The sequence below is a fragment of the Diabrotica virgifera genome, chromosome 7 (genome assembly GCF_917563875.1).
Source record: "Diabrotica virgifera virgifera chromosome 7, PGI_DIABVI_V3a".
Classification (NCBI taxonomy): Eukaryota; Metazoa; Arthropoda; class Insecta; order Coleoptera; family Chrysomelidae; genus Diabrotica; species Diabrotica virgifera.
The window spans coordinates 144,121,555-144,143,267 of NC_065449.1; the positions used below are offsets into that span (position 1 = coordinate 144,121,555).

General features: G+C 31.9%; 2 protein-coding genes across 3 annotated transcripts in view; one reads left to right on the forward strand and one right to left on the reverse strand.

Moving 5' to 3' along the window:
• Positions 1 to 17,931: 17,931 nt before the first annotated feature.
• The window catches only part of LOC114328565 (serine/arginine repetitive matrix protein 2), a 186,230-nt gene continuing 182,448 nt past the window's right edge, over positions 17,932 to 21,713 (forward strand). For both annotated transcript variants that reach the window (XM_028277446.2, XM_028277447.2), the window contains exon 1: positions 17,932 to 18,107. The gene's annotated coding sequence lies outside the window, so the exon portion shown is untranslated. The remainder of the gene's footprint in view (positions 18,108 to 21,713) is intronic.
• Positions 18,972 to 20,554, reverse strand: LOC126887783 (uncharacterized). The gene is made up of 2 exons (XM_050655593.1): positions 20,478 to 20,554; positions 18,972 to 20,379 (listed from the first exon to the last, which is right to left on the reverse strand). The coding sequence occupies exon 2, from the start codon at positions 20,365 to 20,367 to the stop codon at positions 19,255 to 19,257; it is 1,113 nt and encodes a 370-aa protein (XP_050511550.1). The 5' UTR covers positions 20,368 to 20,379; positions 20,478 to 20,554; the 3' UTR covers positions 18,972 to 19,254.

Genomic DNA, 21,713 nt, shown 5'->3' on the forward strand with positions numbered 1-21,713 from the left:
TTTTCATCTCCGTTTATGTGAGCTAATTGTCGGGGATTAAAAATTGTCTATCGCATGCAAAACATCGCAACCTAGGCTGTCTGTGAGCCATAGTATTGTTTCCAGTCAAATATGATCTATAAATATTTATTAAAGTTTATACTAACAACTAATGAATATGAACACTACTGAACTAACTGAACTGAACTAAACTAACACTATGAACTTTATATAGATACTGATAAATACTAATAACTGAAAAAACCGCTAACAAATGGTATAGTTTAGAAATATTTTGAAATAAACTTGTGTAATATGTGTTTGATACTTGACAACTCATAGTATCAACAAACCTTTAAACTAGTTCAGAGAAATAAGGAAAAAATAGCCTGTTGGTGACACAACCCCCTCCAGGCCGAAACCAAATTTTTTGAGTAGTGTGGACATCTATAATAATAACGTATATGTTTCCTGCAGCCGATTTTGATGATATACATAGTTATAAACAAATGAAGATCAAAAAACGGTAAATTTTCGCTTTTTTCGTCTATTGCCAAAAGGCTAAGCACTTTAAAGAAATTTGGAAGTAAGAAGCTCATAAACCATATAAAAAACTTCAATATGGCGTCAGCTGAATATGTCTATTCTTATTGGTTGCTTAGAAAACTGCAAAATAATTCATAAATTTTGAGTTTTTATAAATATTCATAACTTATGTAAAAATGAACTTAGAATCTTCTTATTACACGGAATGCTGGGACTTCTGGTGCTAAAATTATACACTAAATTTTATAACAATTGGTCAAATAGTTTAAAAGTTATTTAATTTGTTTATCCCAAAATAATTTTTTTTGCAACACTATAAGTCAGAAAATGATGAAGTTAAAGTAATACTTTGGATAGTTTATGAAAGAAGAAGATTAATACTAATAACATAATTAAAAAAAATGACAAAAAATAATTCTAAGTATCGCAAAATTATTTTGCAAGAACATGTCGATTTTTTGCTTATAAACAATTAGAATAACTTTTTAACCATTGCCCGTAGAAAAATTATTTTTTCACATTTAGAAAGATTGAATTTTTATACAAATTTAAAAAAAGAAAAAATTGTCCTAGGATAATTAGGGACGAAGTTGCCGCCCCCCTTTTTTAATTCACAGTAGCTTTCTTTATAACAATTACGAAATCAAATCAGTCACATTGGAAAGAACATACTTCAGAGTTTTAATGTACCAAATATAAAAAATATATACTTTCAAACACATCGTCCACAAAGCTTCAAAATGTGACCCTTAAAATCGGCCGGCCTCGAAACTTGGGAGATCGATGAGAAGGGGGAAGGAACTGTTAGCTGTATCTCTTGGTCTAGCCTATGAATTTCGACGTTACTTTTTTTAATTTGTATGTACTTTTTGCGTACAGTACGAGTATGCATTATTTAAATAAATTAATTGTTATATACACCATCAAATTTGTTTAAACAATTTTTTTTTCAATTTTTTTTAATAATATTTGAAGTAATTTTAATCACAAAACATACATATTTATGAATAATATAATAATGCATAGTTTTTTATTAAACTTAGTAATAATCTAAAGTATGAAAAAACAAATTATCCCATTCAATTATTTCTAAAAATAGTATTGGTCTATGGAAATCAGAAAATCTCAAATAAACTAGGTTTTATTTTTTTAGTAAACCTGCTATTAGATGAATGAAAAACTGAAGTTACAGAACCACCAAACAAGAGATAAACGTAATTGATTGGTGTTGGAAATTAAGCTAAGAACCGTTAGTGCTGATCCGATCAACAGATCTTTATATCAGATATTTTATTAAAATAAACTATCTGCTCTTGCAAAACTGGTTGCACCGAGTACTTGTTAGTACAGAGATATAAATAGTTTATGGACTTCGATTATCAAAACCTCAATCTTTCTCTATTATCTATTTTGGAGTTTCTTTTTTTAATATGTATGTACTCTTTGCGTACGTTACGGATATGTTTTTTGTTAATAAAGTGGTTATTTAATTAACTATGTAAATTGTGTAAACAATTTTTGGAAATTCTTTTACGATATTTTTAGGATGACTTTGTTGGCAATCATAGGAGTGGATCATATGCACTTGACTATACAAAAACTTATAATAAATGGGTAACTGATAATTGTTACGTTTTTCATAAAAATACAAGTATTCCTAGATAAACCCTTTAATTTTATTTTAATAGTCTTGCTATCATACCAAAATGTATGAAATATCTTAATTTTTGTTTTTTTTTGCAATCTTAAAATTATAACTTTCAATGTTTGTAAGATACAATTATTACAATATTGTAGAAAATTTCTGAAAATAATTTTGTTCTTTTTATCCTCTCTCTAATTTTGTTACATTTCATTTTTCGTTTATCTAGTACCATGTATATCATGAAATAAAACCTAGTTTATTTGAGATTTTTTATTTTCAATTTAAGGTGATACAGTAACGATCAACAGGTAGCCAAAACGCGTTCCAAGATTGCGGCTGTAATTTTGAATATTTTTTCGAAATATTTGGCACACGTATTCGTAATATAATAAAGAATGGCGGTACAGAGCCCAATTTGAAAAATATATTAATATGTGGAAATTACTCTGTAATTAAATACAATATTAAAAAAAGAGCCTGTACCGCCATTAAGAAGAACAAAAAAATACACTTTCTTCAAATAAAATATTTTATCCGATGCCTAGATTTTGTGTCATTTTGGAACTACTAATGAAATAAAAAATTTTAGTAGTTCCAAAATGACACAAAATCTAGGCATCGGATAAAAAAGTTTATTTGAAGAAAGTGTATTTTTTTTTGTTTTTCTTAATGGCGGTACAGGCTCGTTTTTTTAATATTGTATTTAATTACAGAGTAATTTCCACATATTAATATATTTTTCAAATTGGGCTCTGTTCCGGCATTCTTTATTATATTACGAGTACGTGTGCCAAATATCTCGAAAAAATATTCAAAATTACTGCCGCAATCTTGGAACGCGTTTTCGCTACCTGTTGATCGCTACTGTTTCCTCTTAATATTATAAGCCAACTTTAGATTTAGGAATAATTGAATAGGATTAGTAATATAATAATTACAGGGTGTAACAAAAATACAGGTCATAAATTTAATCGCATATTCTGGGACCAAAAATAGTTCGATTGAACCTAACTTACCTTGGTATAAATATGCACATAAAAAAATTACAGCCCTTTGAAGTTACAAAATGAAAATCGATTTTGTCCAATATATAGAAGAGATTTTTTATTGAAAATAAACATGTGGTATTTTTATGGCAGGAGCATCTTACAAAAAAATTATAGTAAAATTTTGACACCCCATAAAAATTTTATGGAGGTTTTGTTCCTTTAAACCCCCCCAAACTTTTGTGTTCGTTCCAATTAAATTATTATTGTGGTACTATTAGTTAAACACAACGTTTTTAAAACTTTTTCGCCTCCTAGTACTTTTTCGAAAAGTCAGTTTTTATTGAGATATTTTAAATATTAGTCAAATCCACCACATATTTGTATAATATGGTTAAGTACGATTATGAAGACTTGGTAATCGTATGAAAATTTATTATTTATAATTTACATTTTTAGGCATATTTTGAACCATATTAAAAAAGAAGCCACATCTTGATAAAAGGTGCCTTATCGAAGAAATACTAAGAGACAAAAAAGTTTTAAAAACATTGTGTTTAACTAATGGTACCGCAGTAATAGTTTAATTGGAACGTACACAAACATTTGGGGGGTCTAAAGGAACAAACCCCCATAAAATTTTTATGTAAACATATTAAAAAGGAAGCCGCAACTCGATAAAAACTGCCTTATCCAAAAAATACTAAGAGGCAAAAAAGTTTTAAAAACAGTGAGTTTAACTAATGGTACCACAATAATAATTTAATTGGGTTGTATACAAAAGTTTGGGGGGTTTAAGGGAACAAAACCCCTATAAAATTTTTATGGGATGCAAAAATTTCACTATAATTTTTCTTTAAGATGTTCCTGTCATAAGAATGATACATGTCCATTTTCAATAAAAAATCTCTAATAGTTTTCGATATATTGGAAAAATTCGATTTTCATTTTGTAACTTCAAAGGGCTATAACTTTTTTTATGTGCACATTTGTATTAAGGTAAGTTAGGTCCAATCGATCTATTTTTGGTCCCATAATATGTGATTTAATTTATGACCTGTATTTTTGTTACGCCCTGTATAACTAATATGTACGTTTTACAATAAAAGTTACATCAAATATTATTTAAAAAATTGAAAAAAAAATTGTTTAAACAAATTTGATGGTGTATATAACAATTAGTTTATTTAAATAACGCATATTCGTAATGTACGTAAAAAGTACATACAAATTAAAAAAAGAAACAACGAAATAAATAATCGAGAACCAGAGATACAGTTAACAGCTCCTTCCCCCCTCTCATCGCTCTCCCAAGTTTCAACGCCGGCCGATTTTAAGGGCCACATTTTTAAGCTTTGTGGACGATTTCCTTGAAGGGAAATCTTTTGTATATTTGGTACGTTAAAACTTTGAAGTATGTTCTTTCAAATACGGCTAATTTTATTTCTTAATTGTTATAAACAAAGCTGCTGTGAATTAAAAAAAGAAGGGGGCTAACTTTGTCCCTAATTGTCGTAGGACAATTGTTTTTTTCTGAATGTGTATAAAAATTTAGTCTTTCTAAATATGGAAAAATAATTTTTCTACGGGTAACGGTTAAAAAGTTATTCTAATTGTTTATAAGCAAAAAATCGACATGGTTTTGCAAAATAATTTTACACTATTTATAATTATTTTTTGTCATTTTTTTTTAAATTAAGTTAATAGCATAAATCTTCTTCTTTCACAAACCGTCCGAAGTATTACTGTAACCTCACCGTTTTCTGACTTATAGTGTTGCAAAAAAAATTAATTTGGGATAAACAAATTAAATAACTTTTAAACAATTTGACCAATTGCTTTGAAATTTGGAATATAATTTAAGCACCAGAAGTCTCATCATTTTGTGGAATAAGAAAGTTCTAACTTAATTTTTACATAAGTTATGAACATTTATAAAATCTCAAAATTTATGACTTATTTTGCAATTTTCTAAGCAACAAATAAGGATAGACATATGCAGCGAACGCCATATTGAAGTTTTTTATATGATTTATCAGTTTCTTACTCTCAAATTTGTTTAAAGTGCTTCACTTTTTAGTAATAGACGAAAAAGGCGAAAATTTAGCGTTTTTTGATCTTCACTTGTTTATAACTATGTATATCATCAAAATCGGCTGCAGGAAACATATAGGTTATTAATATAGATGTCCATACTACTCAAAAAATTTGGTTTCGGCCTGGAGGGGGATGTGTCACGAGAAAATCTTATTTCTCTGGACTAAACTGTCATTGAGACAACTCAAGTGCTGAAAGCAAATATTATGGACTATCTGAAAGTTATGTGCCATCTAGTGACAAATCTGCGTAGTAGCTTTTGAATATGTGACTCTTTGCCGTACTTGGAAGGGTGTGCAAGTACTTGGAAGGGATACGTTAAACGATCGTGCGCGAATAGCGGAGAAATATTGCAACTTTATATAATAATTCATATTGTCAATTGAAATTGTCAAATTGACGTACATTTCATATCTACTGTCATTGAAAAAGAAAAATTATATGTTGCTCCACAATATTGATATGACATGCAATTATTATATAAAGGTAAATTTAATCAATTTTATTTTGCTTGCAGTACCTACTGCATTTTAATAACTAATTTTATTTACTACATACAATTGTTCACGTTTTAATAACATAACCTGAATCTTATTTTTTCTGCTTATTATTTTTTTGGGCTATGGCCTTGACAATTATCCAGTAACCAGGACTAATATAATTGGCCAATATAATTAAAAGTGCGAATAAAGTTGCAGAGCGTAGAAATAGGTGTCGCTTTGCCGACCTTGCACGGTCCCAATTGCAAATGCGTATAATATAAGTATCAGGATTATATCTAACCATTTAAGTAAAGAGACGAAATGACAAATCATATTTCATTTTTGTTTGCTTAAAAAATACAGAGAGAGAAAAGTTTATTATGATTATACCTAAGTATGAATATTATAGTTGTTATAAAAGTAACCCTACAACATTATTCTCCATAATATTTTGTATTAAAAAGCTCATCATCATTGGCTGTAGAACCCCGATGGACCTCGGCCTGTTCGAGAATCAGCTTCCATTCCTTTCTATCCTCCGCCTTGTTTTTCCAATTTCGTACTCTTAACACCCGTAACTCATCTTCTCTGGTCCTTAAATCGTACTCTGGTCCATGGGCGCTCATACCCATGGGCAGGGGGGCCGTGCCCCCCCTGCCTTTTCGGGTGCTTTGAATTATATATGGTTATTCAAAGTATACAAAATATAATGTGCAACATCTTCACGTTTGCCCCCCTCCCCCTAAAATTTTGTATATGGGCGCCCGTGCTCTGGGCTTACGTCTTTTCGTCACACTATCCGCTCTTTGGTTATAAATGTGTTTTGATGGCTGCATGTCGTTCATTTTCGTTAAATAAAGTTATTTCATTAATTCTGGACCATGTTACCGGTGGAATTACCCCTATCCCCCCTAGATCCGCCACTGTTCAGTAGTTTTCTAAAGATAAAGCCGAACTGCAGTTTTGTTGGTATTGCATAACTGAGAAGCATTCATAAAAACCTGATAATGCTTATATCGATCTAGCAACACATTTTATACCGCACTTCTTTAGTTTTCTGAAGACTTTTCGGAGGTTTTCTGAAGACTAAAATACGATCCAACTATTTTTGACCACGAATTCATATACAACACGCAAGTATGTATGAAGAACATGAGTTTCTCTTCTTCTAATAATAAATATTTTCGTTCACTTGACCGTAAATTAGTGCACTTAAAGTAAACCGTGTACTCGAATCCAATAACTTCAGAAGGCTGTAACTTAAGAATAGTAGTTATTCAGACCCAGGTGCCATGGACTTTTTTAATCTAGACTCTAGACATCAAGAAGTATCATTGACCAAACTTTCATCAAATTTGACCGGGACCACTTTTTCATAAGGAGTGTTGCCTGGTCCTTTTTTACGACCGCAATGGTAAGTACCAACCTACATCAAATGGAACGACATTGCAAGTAACTTTCTTTAATTTTGGATCATTGCTGTATTCTTATTTTGATTTATTAATGGCGCCCAATATTATCTTTTAAATATTAATGTTATTTTAAAACCCATCCCTTAAATCTCTGAAGAATGTAGCTTACCGGAGCGTCCCGAAAAGTAGCAGAATAGAACATCACGCCTATGACCTACATAATTACACTGTTGGAATATATTTTTTTTATTTTATTTAACGCTACTTAATGTTTTGCACGAATGGCGTTATGTCAAATATTTTTTTGTTTATTTCATTTAACCGTCTAGGCTTTTGTTTTCATTTACGCTACACAAATGCCGCCCACCGTTTAGGTAGGCTACACTACATGCACTAATGTTGTGCCAACTAGGTCTCTCACCTTGACGCATCCAATCCAATACTCTCTTTATTACATGGATCATCTTCTTGGGCGTCTTGTAACTGTTGGGGCTGCCATTGCTCATTAACGACGGTGGTTCATCTCACAGGACAAAGCTGTTCCTCTACTTTAAGCCGGTGATTACGACTTTCACCGCATGGCCGTATCGAGGAAGCATCTGTATTTGAACGAACTCTTCCAGCCCTCGTCACGCGTCTCTTCGGTATCGTGGTGGTATAGCAAGTGCTTCATCTAAAACTTTCGGTCTTGCTAGTGGTAAAGCTTTCTGTAGTTCACTCTCATTCAAAACATTGACAAAGGTATCTACCACAATTTCTTCTAAAACGCTGTCTGGCACCTCCGGATAAGCCAACCTCACCACACAAGCAACATCTGCTTCAAATTCTTGCAGATTCTCACTTGCTCGTTGACTTCTACTTCGCAGTTGTGCTTTGTATACTTGTTATTTGCGGTCGGTAATTCGTCACAATATTGTCAGTCAGACAGTGACAATCAGTGACAATTTTAAATATATGACATGGCATGGGGAATATTTTAAGTTGTTGATTAAATAATATCGATAGTGTATTTGATAAATAATTGATTTAAGGTGAAACAGTAGCGATCAACAGGTAGCGAAAACGCGTTCCAATATTGCGGCTGTAATTTTGAATATTTTTTCGAGAAATTACTCTGTAATTAAATACAATATTAAAAAAACGAGCCTGTACCGCCATTCAGAAGAACAAAAAAATACACTTTCTTCAAATAAACTTTTTTATCCGATGCCTAGATTTTGTGTCATTTTGGAACTACTAATGAAATAAAAAATTTTAGTAGTTCCAAAATGACACAAAATCTAGGCATCGGATAAAAAAGTTTATTTGAAGAAAGTGTATTTTTTTGTTTTTCTTAATGGCGGTACAGGCTCGTTTTTTTAATATTGTATTTAATTACAGAGTAATTTCCACGTATTAATATATTTTTCAAATTGGGCTCTGTATCGCCATTCCTTATTACATTACGAATGCGTGTGTCAAATATCTCGAAAAAATATTCAAAATTACAGCCACAATCTTGGAACGCGTTTTTGCTACCTGTTGATCGCTACTGTTTCCTCTTAAGACGTGAACTTAATAAAATGTTATTTATTGTTTATTATTTATTGAAGATCTAAAGCAGAGAATACACCAGGATATATTCAGTGATCCAAGTATTTTGTTGTTAAAGATGTTCAAAATTGTAAGCGTTTCATAGTAACAATATATTATTAAAAAGTCACTTTATCACTTTTCCTCTTTTCTCGATGGATTATTAGTTTTTTTGTACAGTAGATAAATTATTACAATCGCTGAATACATAGTTAGTGAAAAAATTATCATATTAATTAACTGAAATAATAATTAAGGCACTAATGCCTGGTTGCACCAACAGATCTTAAGCCCCAGCTTAGCTAAGCTCTACTTATAAATAGAGCCTCCTTGAGTATCACTTATGTTGCACCATAATTTTAGATTCTTGCCTTATTATCAATTATATCTATTATTATATTATGGTATTCTTATTGTAATATATTATAATTATATTATATTAATTCTTATGATATTCTCGACTTAAGCATGTAAAGACTGGATTATATGCAAAATGCATATGCATATATATGCTGCATATTTCTCATGTTTTTCATAAATGCATATGCCTTGCATATTTGGAGATTTAAGAGCATATAAATGCATATTTTGATGGGAATTTACTCTACCCCATTTAAAAATAAGGTATATATTAGTAACATCAACATCCATTAAAATAAAATGTGAAAGTAAATATTTTGCTGTTAAGCTCCTTTGTTGTTGTACCCATAAACATAATGGGCGTTATTTATAGCTGCAGGTATCATTATCCGGATATTTAAGATTTATAGACTTCTCAGAATTTACAAATTACCTAAGTAAATACCGATTATATTTTGAATAACATTACAAATATTACCTGTACTTTCTGCTGGTGTCGGCCAACTATGAATTATTCTGGGAAAACCAACCAAAACGAAATTTTAAGGCAGCGTTGCCAATTTAGCTTATTTTATGCTAGATTTGGCATATTTTTGTGTTGTTTAGCTTATTTATTTCTTGTTTAGCATATAGCATATTTTCTAGCATATTAAATAATATAAAAATTATTTAGTAAAAATCGAAAATCTTCTAATTCAGAACAAATTTTTATGTTGGCCTTACAATTACTAAAACAACTTAGGAACTCTCTCACAGGAACTTGAAACTGATATCAGTGAGTCAAATCTGATTCCTAACAAAAAATGTTTAACCATTCACACATACACACCTACATCAGCAAATCCCTTCGCCTTCAATAATGTTTATATTAGTACTTATGTCTGTGGACCATGAGATTACTATTAACTACAGGATCATGTTTCAGCATTTTTTAAAACAAATAATTTATCTGTACTGGGTTATGCTTGCTATAGGGATTTTTTATTAGTTGATAATGGAATACCTACTGTTGAACTGATCATTCCATCATTCTTGTGAGGTTTGGCAAATACTATATTGGTCGAGTTGGCAACACTGTTTTAAGGGTAGGATAGATTATTTTATTTTATGAATGGTTAGTCTTAAATCAATCGCCGATTATTCAACTTTTGTGATTGCAAGTTATTGACTATACTGTGTAAAAAAATCATTTTATTATTATTGTGAAAATGCCTAAAGTAGCAAGGGAAAAATCAAGTCTTCTCAGAAGTTGGATTGGAAGTAACAATCATCTAAAAGTTATCGACAGTGAAAGTATGTTTTGCACCATTTGTGATAAAAAGGTTTAGTTTTATTTGTCACAAAACCTGAAGTTAAAAAAATATATTAAGAAATAATAATACAATTTGGTTTAAATTCAAACCTATTTATTTATTTTTATTATTTTTTATTTATTTATGTATTTAACGTAAACCATAAAATTATTCATATAAAAATAAGTGCATATATAAATGCATATTTGCATGTTAATTGTGCATATTCAGCTTGTTTTAAAATGCATATTGCATGCATATTTTAGACATTTTTTAGTGCATATTTTCCAGTCTCTAAGCATAAGATATGTTGGTGCAACCGGGCATTAATTATACAAGTAATAGTTATCCAAGAACATTCAAAAGCCATCTTTAAAGTTAATGATGACATTGTCAAGTAAAAGTTTACATGTCCATACCAGTGAGAATTTTACTACACATAATTTGCCTTGTAAAGACAGAAAAAGTAGGGATAGCCGTAAAGTATTTGCGAATTATGTACCGATGGCCTTAATTGAGTTAATAAGTAAAGCAATTAATTATACAAGTAACAGTTATCCAAGAATATTCAAAAGCCATCTTTAAAGTTAATGATATAAATACTTACTTTCCGTGTCCGGAACACCAACAACTTTAAATTATGTATTTCCAATGGTTGGCCCATAGATGGCCCTGTCATTTGCTATAATTAAGTCTTCTTCTGTGCAGGTCTCTCTCATCTCTGTGCATGATAGTAGATGCCGGCTGGTCTGAACCGCGCCACAGCCGCAGGTATCGTCCTCCTGGTATCCCCATTTTTTCAGGTTACTAGCACAACGTGAAATGTTGGTTCTGTTTAGCGCTTTATAAGTCGGATACGGTAAATTGTGTCCAGCAGCCATTTCCTCTGAGGGAGGAAAATGTGTCGCGGTAGCTGACGCTTGCTATGGGTGTATTCGGCGCGTCTCTGGCGCTTCGGGGATGGATCTTGATGTTTTCAGGAAGCTTTTCCGAGATCTTAGTCAGCTTAGCTGAGTTTGGTGGCTGGTTTTCGGTCCGTCTCCTGCTTTTTTCGTTCTACCTCTGACGTGTCCTTCCTCCTGATATGTGGTGGAGCAATTCCAGCTATGGGGTATACCTCTTCGATATGTGTCGGTTTCAGGCAACCCGATATTATACGAACCGTTTCATTTAGAGCAACGTCGACGTTCTTTGCATGAACAGAGTTTGCCCATACTGGTGCTTCAAACTCCGCGGCCGAAAAACATAATGCCAAGGCAGAAGTGCGAAGAGTGTGTGGTTGTGCTCCCCATTTTGTTTTAGTTAGCTTATTGCGGATGATGTTTCTGGCACTTACTTTCTTCTTGACATCTTGAGAGTGGTATCGGTAAGACAGAGTTCTATCCAGACGGAGGCCAAGGTAGTTTGGCGTCTCGTTGTGTTCCAGCATCTGACCAGGCCATTCTACCTCCATTGGCCTTCGGGCATGCTTGTTTCTCACGTGGAAAGCACATACCCCGGTTTTTGTGGGATTGGGTTTCAGATGGTTTTTATCGTAGTATAGAGCTAAGTCTCCCAGGGTATCTGTCAGTTTCACTTCGACTTCATTGAATGTTCTTCCCTGAGATGCCACAGCTGTATCATCAGCGTAAATAAATTGCCTTGTTTGTTGGTGTATGGGTTGGTCGTTGGTGTATATGTTGTATAGAATCGGCGCGAGGACACTTCTTTGTGGTAGCCCATTTTTTGGTCCCTCCACCGACTGTTCTTGGACTGGAGCGTTAAGGCCGCGTCTCACCATCGAATAATTTGATTAAACAATTTGAGCAAACTCCGGAAGTACGTCAAAGTGACGTCACAATTGCAGTTTTTTTGAAATTCTAAAAATCTGTGCTCTCACTATCAGTCTAGTTTGATCAAATTTTTTGTACTGAGTTGTCTAACTTGTTTGTACTTTATTTAAAATTAAAATTTTTCATTATTATCCACAATGAACACTCAGGATGTGACGTCACTAACTGTCACTTTCAGTTTGCTCAGACCAGTTTGATCAAATTATTTGATGGTGGGACGCGGCCTTTAGTAGAAGCGTCTATTCTGGAGGAGACACTAACCTTGTTAGTCGGAAATCGTTTGTAGTTTCGTAGAGTTTTGCGAGTAGCTATAATATTTGTGTGCTTACTTACTTTTGTTTCGATTAATTGGGTAATTATAGGATGAAATAAAATTAATAAAACACATGGTTCAAATTGACATCTGAGAGGGGTGCTCCCTCCTCTTCTCTTTTTTTCACTTTATTGAATAGGCAATTTCTAGCGAATGCCAGCCATCTAAATGATGTCATCATGACATCTCCCTTCCTAAGATAATAATTCAACATTCGCTGGAAAAGAACATGTCAAGAACTTAGAAGCTATTACAATAATAAACATGTAGACCCATACACATATATACACACATATACAGATAAACAGCTTATACACTATGATTAAAGTTTAGCAGAAAGTTAATTACCAAATTATAAAATCATAAAATACATTGCTTACACATTATAAATTAGGTCGAACAGGAGGTCTAACAATTCGCCCAGATCTTGTTCTACAAGATGTATGCTCAGAGATTACAGTTGAATTATTTATTGCATGATCTGATAAATCTGTATCACATCTGGAAGAGTGATTAGAACTTACACTTGAATTTAATGAATTTTCAACAGTGTCGCGTATGTGTGTGCTATTTGCAGAAGGTGCATTATCATATTGAAACTGATTGTAACTACATGAAGCTTCACCTGAATTTACATTTTTCAACTCTACTTTTATTAGGTGAGCTCTATTTCTTACTACAACATTATTAGTTCCACATAATCTTATTTTATATGATCTCGGATTAGACAGTTTTTCAACTACTATACCATCTAGCCATTTTTCTTTGTTAGATTCATTAAAATTTTTTACTTTAACTTGATCATTAATTTTTAATACAGGCAATTCTTTAGTATTTTTATCATAGTACTTTTTATATTGATTTTGCCTTTGTGTTAATTCCTTCCGTACATTGTTTTTTACCACTTGTGGTCTCAAATTTGATTTTAATACAGGAAAAGTTGTTCTAACTTTGCGACTATATAGCAATTCAGCAGGACTTGGAACTTTATCTGATATTGGTGTATTCATTAAATCTAATATACACAAATAAGGATCTTTATTAGATTTGAATGCCTTTTTTAACATTGACTTTGCAGTTTGTACAAATCTTTCTACCTGACCATTGGATTGAGGAAAATGGGGACTAGATGTTTTATGAGAAAACCCCCATTCTGCAGCAAAACGACTGAACTCCATAGAAGAAAAGCAAGGCCCGTTATCAGAAAACACAACTGTAGGGATTCCATGTCTGCAAAAAATTTGTTTTAAGAACTGTATTACTCTATTACTAGTTTGTGACGTTAAAGCAGACATTTCCACGAATTTTGAATAATAGTCAACCACTAAAATATAATTTTGTGAATTAAAAACAAATAAATCAATTCCGACTTTATCCCAAGGGAGGTCAGGAATGGTGTGAGGCAGTAAAGGTTCTCTCTGATTACATTTTCTCTCTGATAGGCAAATATTGCAACATTTCACAACATTTTCTATATCTCTTGACATTCCTGGCCAAAAAAAATATTGCCTAGCTAATAATTTTGTTTTCTGTATTCCTTGGTGTGACATATGTAATTTATCCAGGGTTTCTTCCCTTAGATGTTTAGGTACAAGCAATTTATTATTTTTTACAATTATACCTTGAACTACACTTAGTTCATCTTTAAATGGCAAATATTTTTGAAATTCTTGATTTATGTATTTACTATCAGGGAATCCTTCTGTAATTAATTTCATGAGTTGTATTAAATGAGGGTCTTCTGCAGTTTGTTTTTGAAACTCTCTAATTTTACAATTTGAAATTGGGAAACTCTCTGTAATGCTTAGAAGCTGTGATTCAATTTCACTGAATTTATTTTCAAATGTTTCATCATATGATTTTGGAAAAGCCCTACTTAAGGCATCAGCAAAAAACATATCCTTACCTTTCTTATAAACAATAGTAAAACTATATGGTTGTAACATGACAAGCATTCTTTGAAGTCTAGCTGGAGCATCCACTAGAGGTTTGTTAAAAACTCCAACAAGAGGCTTGTGATCCGTCTCGATTGTCACATCAACACGACCAAAAATATACTGGTGAAACTTCAAACAAGCATTAACAATAGACAACATCTCTTTTTCAATTACTGCATAATTTTTCTGAGTTGGTGTAAAAGCCTTCGAGGCATATGCCACAGGTTTATTATTTTGTAGTAAAACAGAACCACATCCAAACTGACTGGCATCTGTTGAAATCACTACAGGACATTTTACTGAATAAAACTGTAGGATAGGTGCTTCAACTAACAGCTTTTTTAATTTCTGAAAAGCAGTTTCCTGTTGGTTTTCCCAATGAAAAGAAATATTTTTTCTTGTCAGAAGTCTTAATGGCTCTGTAAGCTCAGAAAAGTTAGGTATGAAACGACATAAATAATTTACAACACCTAAGAATCGTTGTACATCTTTTGCAGATCTTGGTCTTTGCATCTTAGTAACAGCTTCAATTTTTTTCTCATCTGGTTCCAGACCCTTTTTAGAAATATTATATCCCATATAATTTACAGAAGCTAACCCGAACTTGCATTTATCTCTATTAAATTTTATATTATTTTTTCTAGCAATATCTAAAACCTGTTTTAATTTTTTATTGTGACCCTCAAGAGTATCAGAATATATTAATAAATCATCAAAATATAACCCTATTTCTACATTTTCAAATAATTGCTGCATTTTCTTTTGAAAAACCTCAGGAGCTGAAGCTATGCCATTTGGCATTCTTAAAAAACGATATCGACCAAATGGGGTATTAAATGTACATAGTTTACTGCTGTTATCATCTAACTGGATATGCCAAAATCCGTTGCTAAGATCCAAGACAGAAAAATGACAAGAACCTTTTAGTCGACTAGAAATATCATCAAGTGTAGGGATATAAAAATGCTCACGCTTAATAGCATTGTTAAGATCTTTAGGATCCATACAAATTCTTATATCATTATTAGCTTTTTTATTAACTATTACAAGAGAATTTACCCAATCCGTTGGTTCTGTCACTTTTCTAATTATCTCAAGTCTTTCCAGCTCCTTCAGTTTCTCCATCAGTTTGTCATGCATTGCAAATGGTACCTTTCTAGGTGGATGGACTCTGGGGGCTACTTTCTCATCAATTTTTATGGTATGTTTACCTTTCAAACATCCTACACCCCTAAAAGCATCATCATATTCATGAATGATTTGACTAATACTCTCAATATCATTGTGTAAATTATCATTTATTACATTAATATTATTTTTCTGAATTAAATTTAACATTATACAGGCATCAAGGCCAAGTATTGCATCATTATGTGTTTTAACAATATAAAATTTCAATTTAGCTATATTTTCTTTATTTTTGCATTGCCTGACTTTTAAATATACACTTCCTACTGTATTTATTATTTTTCCATTATAATCAGTAATTTTATTGGTGCTACTAGTAAGTTCAGAAGTTTGAATATTTAATTTTTTAAAATAAGTGTATGGCAAAACACAACAGTCTGCTCCTGAGTCTAATCTAAAAGATACAATTATTTTATTATTTATAAAACAGTCTTCATACCACTTTTCTGAAGACTTTTCATTTATATTATTTAGAAAAAACTGATCTGGCGAAAAATCAGAATCTGAATCGGTATCACTTTGATGGACATTTACATTATGGACTCTGTTTCTATAACTATTAGCATTACAAACTTTTGCAAAATGGTTAAACTTATTACAAATTTTACACCGTAATCCATAAGCCGGACACTTGTTTAAACTATGATTAGAACCACACTTATAACAGTTTTTTATAAAATTGTTACTTATCTTTTGATTTCCTGACGTCTGGGGATGATTTCGGTAAGACTGACCAGGATCAGCTGTATACTGAGGAGCAGATTTCGGCTGCTGGTTTCTATTTGATTGATGTTTTTTCTGTTTTTGTATTTCTAGAACTTCTAATGATTGACTACTATTGGCCCCACTAATAACGCTCAACTGTCTTGCTGCCACCTCAGCAGCTCTGCATATTTCTAATCCTCGGCTCAGTGTTAAACCTTGTTCTCGTAACAATCTATCCTTTAACGAAACATCTGAGATTCCAAGGATTAGACGATCACGTATTAAACTGTCAGTTAGAGTGTCGAATTCACAGGTACTTGCAAGCTGTCTCAGTTCTGTTACATATGAGTCATATGTCTCTAACCCTATCTTGTCTCGAGTAAAAAATAAGTATCGCTCATATGTGACATTTTTTGAGGGTGTAAAGTACTCTTTAAACTTTTTTAGAATAGCTTTACAAGACGTTTTCTTTTCATCTGAAGACTACTCGAAATTGTTATAAATACGAAGAGCCCGATCTCCAACTCGATTCAACAGTACGCTGCCTTGCAAACTATCGGTCTCTTCATTAAGCTTGCTGGCTTCCAAAAATATATTAAATTTTTGTTCGAAAAAACTCCAATTATCTCCCATATTACCATCAAAACACAGTTCTGTTACTGGAACAATGTGGTCGTTCATTTTGGAGGTTAAGTCAAATTTACAAAGTATTATTATTTATCAATTCTCCTTAGGGTGCGAAGACAACGAAATATGACTGCGCCATATAATATTTGTGTGCTTACTTACTTTTGTTTCGATTAATTGGGTAATTATAGGATGAAATAAAATTAATAAAACACATGGTTCAAATTGACATCTGAGAGGGGTGCTCCCTCCTCTTCTCTTTTTTTCACTTTATTGAATAGGCAATTTCTAGCGAATGCCAGCCATCTAAATGATGTCATCATGACAGTAGCCGTTGATGGTTAACGTTGATAAGTTAATGATGACATATAATGAAAAATTTTAATTTTAAATAAAGTACAAACAAGTTCAATACAAAAAATTTGATCAAACTAGACTGATAGTGAGAGCACAGATTTTTAGAATTTCAAAAAAACTGCAATTGTGACGTCACTTTGATTTACTTCCGGAGTTTGCTCAAACTGTTTGATCAAATTATTTGATGGTGAGACGCGGCCTTAATAAGGGTATGTCAAATAGTTTTAAAGTACTTAGGTACTGGGCAAAAATATTTTATCCCAGCCCATTTTATCTAAGTGATTGGACACTCAATGAATCATCCTGTAAATTATAGATTTATTCGCGCAGCACATACCGAACGTCAGGGCTAAACATTTGAAAGGCAGTCCTCGATATTTTTTGCGGAATTTTAAGTTATATAAAATAACTGAGCTTTTTATTACTAAGCTCCAATTGTATACTTATAATGTTTAATTACCATAGTATTTATTACGAGTTTGGCAAATTTAAGATTTAAGTTGTTTTAAAAGGATTTAAAAGAGAAAGTGTCTCCAACTTAAACTTGTTACCCTTTGAAAACCCTAAATTCAAATGTCATATGTCATATGTCATATGTCATATGTCATTAATCATTCGTATTTTATGTACGTCTTAAAAATTGTGTTAGTAAGTAGAGGGGTTGATCTTTTTTTTTTGCAAAAACGAAAGTGTAATAAGTTTCAGTTTTATATTAAATGAATTAAATGAAGTATTTATAAAATCCAGAAGTTTCATTAAGAAACCAAGTAAAGAAACGTATGTATTACATTCAATATTATTCACCCACTTTAAAATCAATAACCCAATATGACATTTTTAACTAGAGAGCAAAACAAGTACTTTAATATTATTTTATACTCATTTAGGTCTTTTAAAATATATTAAATAATATCTTGTGAGATAGCCCGGTCTAAAGAGCAGTTGCTGTTTAAAGCATGCCTCTTAATTTTAGAATTACCTAACTGGAATCATTGAGAAAATTAATTCTATTTAAAATTTACCACAGCCTTTCTTTTGTTGATATTTTTTAGAAAGTTTTGCACAATTTACATTCAAAAGTCTAGATTTTGTCTTAAATTCGGCTTCAATAGGGAGCTTGCATTAAATTTTAAATATCAAAATAATCTTAAAAAACATAAGGTAACATGATCTTAAAACGCTTGCATGCGAAAAAAACAAATATTTTTAACCCGTACGCTAATTACGACGTTTTGAAAATGCTATAAAATTCAAATATCTTAGGAGGCTCTTGAACATTCTTCTATTCGTCTGACGTCAGAGGCCACGGTCAACGGGCTAGCTAGCAGTCAGAAACAACGCGATTAGGTATTACGGGTATATTACATTTTAATCGTATTTAAATGGAAAATACCAGCAGTTTATTTACTTTAAAGTGGAATTTATATATCTTTAGAAATTACTAATGTGTTTATAACGTATACTCACGAGGGGTTTTCAAAAGAAAGCGATTAAGTACAATAGTACATTTTAATCGTCTTTAATTGAAAATTCCTAGTATTTCGATCGCATTTTCCTTGCATTTCGATCACAAAATCATTGAGTAGATATACAAAAAAATCAATTTAAAATTACTTTCCCGATATTACTCCTGACTAAATTTATGAGTGCACAAACAATTTTTGTTATATTATCTGTATGTGATATCAATTTGCTATCAATACAGGCATGGGGGCTAAGCAAGCAAATTCTCTTAATCTACGTATAACTCATTCAATGTGAATTCTTAAACTAGCTACTCTTTTTGTTTCAAATACTTCACTTTGTTTTGTACTTGAATATACACTTGGTGGTCTAATTAATTGGCAATCTCTGCTAACTAACAAATGCTCTATGTGTTTAAAACCCCTGTCAGCCATTACCGCCACTTTCGGTGGAAGAACATTTAAAAAACCACTATGTTCAAGAATAACTGCATCCTACGTTCTTCCACCGAAAGCAGTAGATATAAAATTAATAATCCCATCAGGAGTGCAAGCATTAAATATTTTAGAGTATTGCACTTTTTGTATTCAGACCATGTTAAGGACTGTTTAACAGAATCTGATGGTTTTTCAATTTCAATTTCTAAGCAATAGATAATACAAAATTCTTTACTATAACGAGCTCGAAATGCTAAGGGTAAGTTTAATTTAACTGAACTCACTTGGGGATTAAAAATACAAGATCTTAAATATTTACTAAGTAATGGAACAGATTTTGCAAATATTCTCGATGCATTGCTTTCGCTTATGCCGAAATCATCTCCAAGAGACATAAATGTTTGTCCTGTTCTTATCTTTTTAAGAGTTAAAAATAGATGCATTGTTTGAGTCTTACAATATTTTTCCATTAATTGAAACGTGTAAAATGCATATTCTGGTAGCCCCATATACAGTCTAGGTCTGTATTGTAACTTCATCACTGTACACTTCAAAGACAAACTTTTAAATTGTTTTGCTTCCTCTTCTTTCGTATCTTCATCACAAGATAAAGAATCACTTTCATTGTACCAACAGTCGTCACTACCACTATATTCACTATACTCTTCAAATACAGAACTTCCTGATTCACTTTTTGTATCTTCAAATATTTGCAAGTCTTTTATAGGTGAAGTTCCTGCATCCTTATTATGTATTTTCAATGGCGACAACCCGACTGTAACACTCCTTTGAAATTTGAACTGAATACCTTTACTTCTTATTTTGATGTGAGTCTGTGTTGATGCATTATTCAGTTTTTGAGGTAAAGCTGATTGGTTTAATTCAGGTCCTGATTGTACTAAGTTTGTGAAACTAGGATCACATTGTCTCTTATCATCATTGTTCTCTAAAACAGACTTAGATGTAGAAGCGGCATCTTCAAGAAACTGTCGTTTAACCCTTTTAAGGGCTGCTTCCCTCACAGGCTGAGAAAAAGCTCGTTTTCTGTCTGGTTGACAATCAAATATGTGCGGGACAACACCTGACTTAATAATTTTGGGACCACCCATAATCTTGAATTTTATATAGTTATCCATATCTTGTTCCAACTGCAACAAATAAAGAAGTATAAGTAGGCACTTTTCATGAAACGATAACTAATATTTTTTTAAGTAGAAAATAGGTACCTAATTAGATAAATACTTACATCAAAATGATCCTCACAGACATAAAGACCTATGCTTTTTTGTGAAATATCCTTTTTATCTCGCCTGCATGCCTTTAGTCATTTTAATCGACATTTTGGTTCTTTTGGTAGAGTAAAAAAATGTTTGTTGGATGTTCTGACAGTTGTGATTTTGCATCCCGGCACTATACAGTACTTATATTGCGCAGATTTGTTTTCCATTTTGATAAAGTATATTACACAATAAATACACTAAACTACACTAAATAAAATAAATAACATAAATACCGAGCAAATGTCACAGTTATTCGACACACACAACTGGCAATGGCAAACTGCATTCAAATCAATAGCCCACCGAACGGCATAAACGATAAGAGTGGCCTGTGACGTCAGACCCAAGCTCGCGCTTTTGAAGTTGTTTGAAACGGAAATTTTAGGCGCAGAACTTTGATCAGATGTTGTACGTACACTATTCATTGTTAAGATGTAATATTTTGAATATAACATTTTTAAACATAAATTAACAATTTTATGCAAAAAAATTTTTTAGTGTAAGTTCCCTATTATTTCTAACCTTGTTCTTAATTGGAGGGATAGATTAAAGTGTAAAAACCAAATTCTTATGGAGTTTAATGGGAGACGTGCACTGTTAAGTGCAAGTGTATTAACCTTAAGCCTAAGCTAAGCGATAATGCCTACAGTTATACTTCAATTCTATAGTCTTTAACAAAATTCTCCAAGTTCCCTAATGCTTCTAAATCTTAATCTTAATGCATTTCTATTAATTAATGCATTTTGGCACTTTCTATTACACATATTGACAGTTTGTGTTTGTTACAAAAATATGCATTTTCAGTGATTCTTGCTAATATAAAATTTTACCAAAGCTCTTATAGGTATAGTTGTTCCATTATATCTTTGCACAAACATCATGATTCATTTGGAAACAAGTTAAATTATAGGTATATATTATTATGTATAAGTGTTTAATTAACGCTTGAGGTATATATGTTGACCGAAAGCGTCATTATCTATAATACCTGTGGTGCCTTCAACATTTAATGTCCGACTAAATTCTTCTTTATATGCAAAAAATTTGAATGAATTTTGACGTAATTAGTTTTTAAATAAGTACATTTAGCAGCAATAGTCGTAAGGTAATTGTGGTAACCATAGTTTTACTTAGGTTTTTATTTGTCAACTTAACAGTATTTAACTAGTTATTTAAATTTAACATCCAAGGGCGTTATTTTT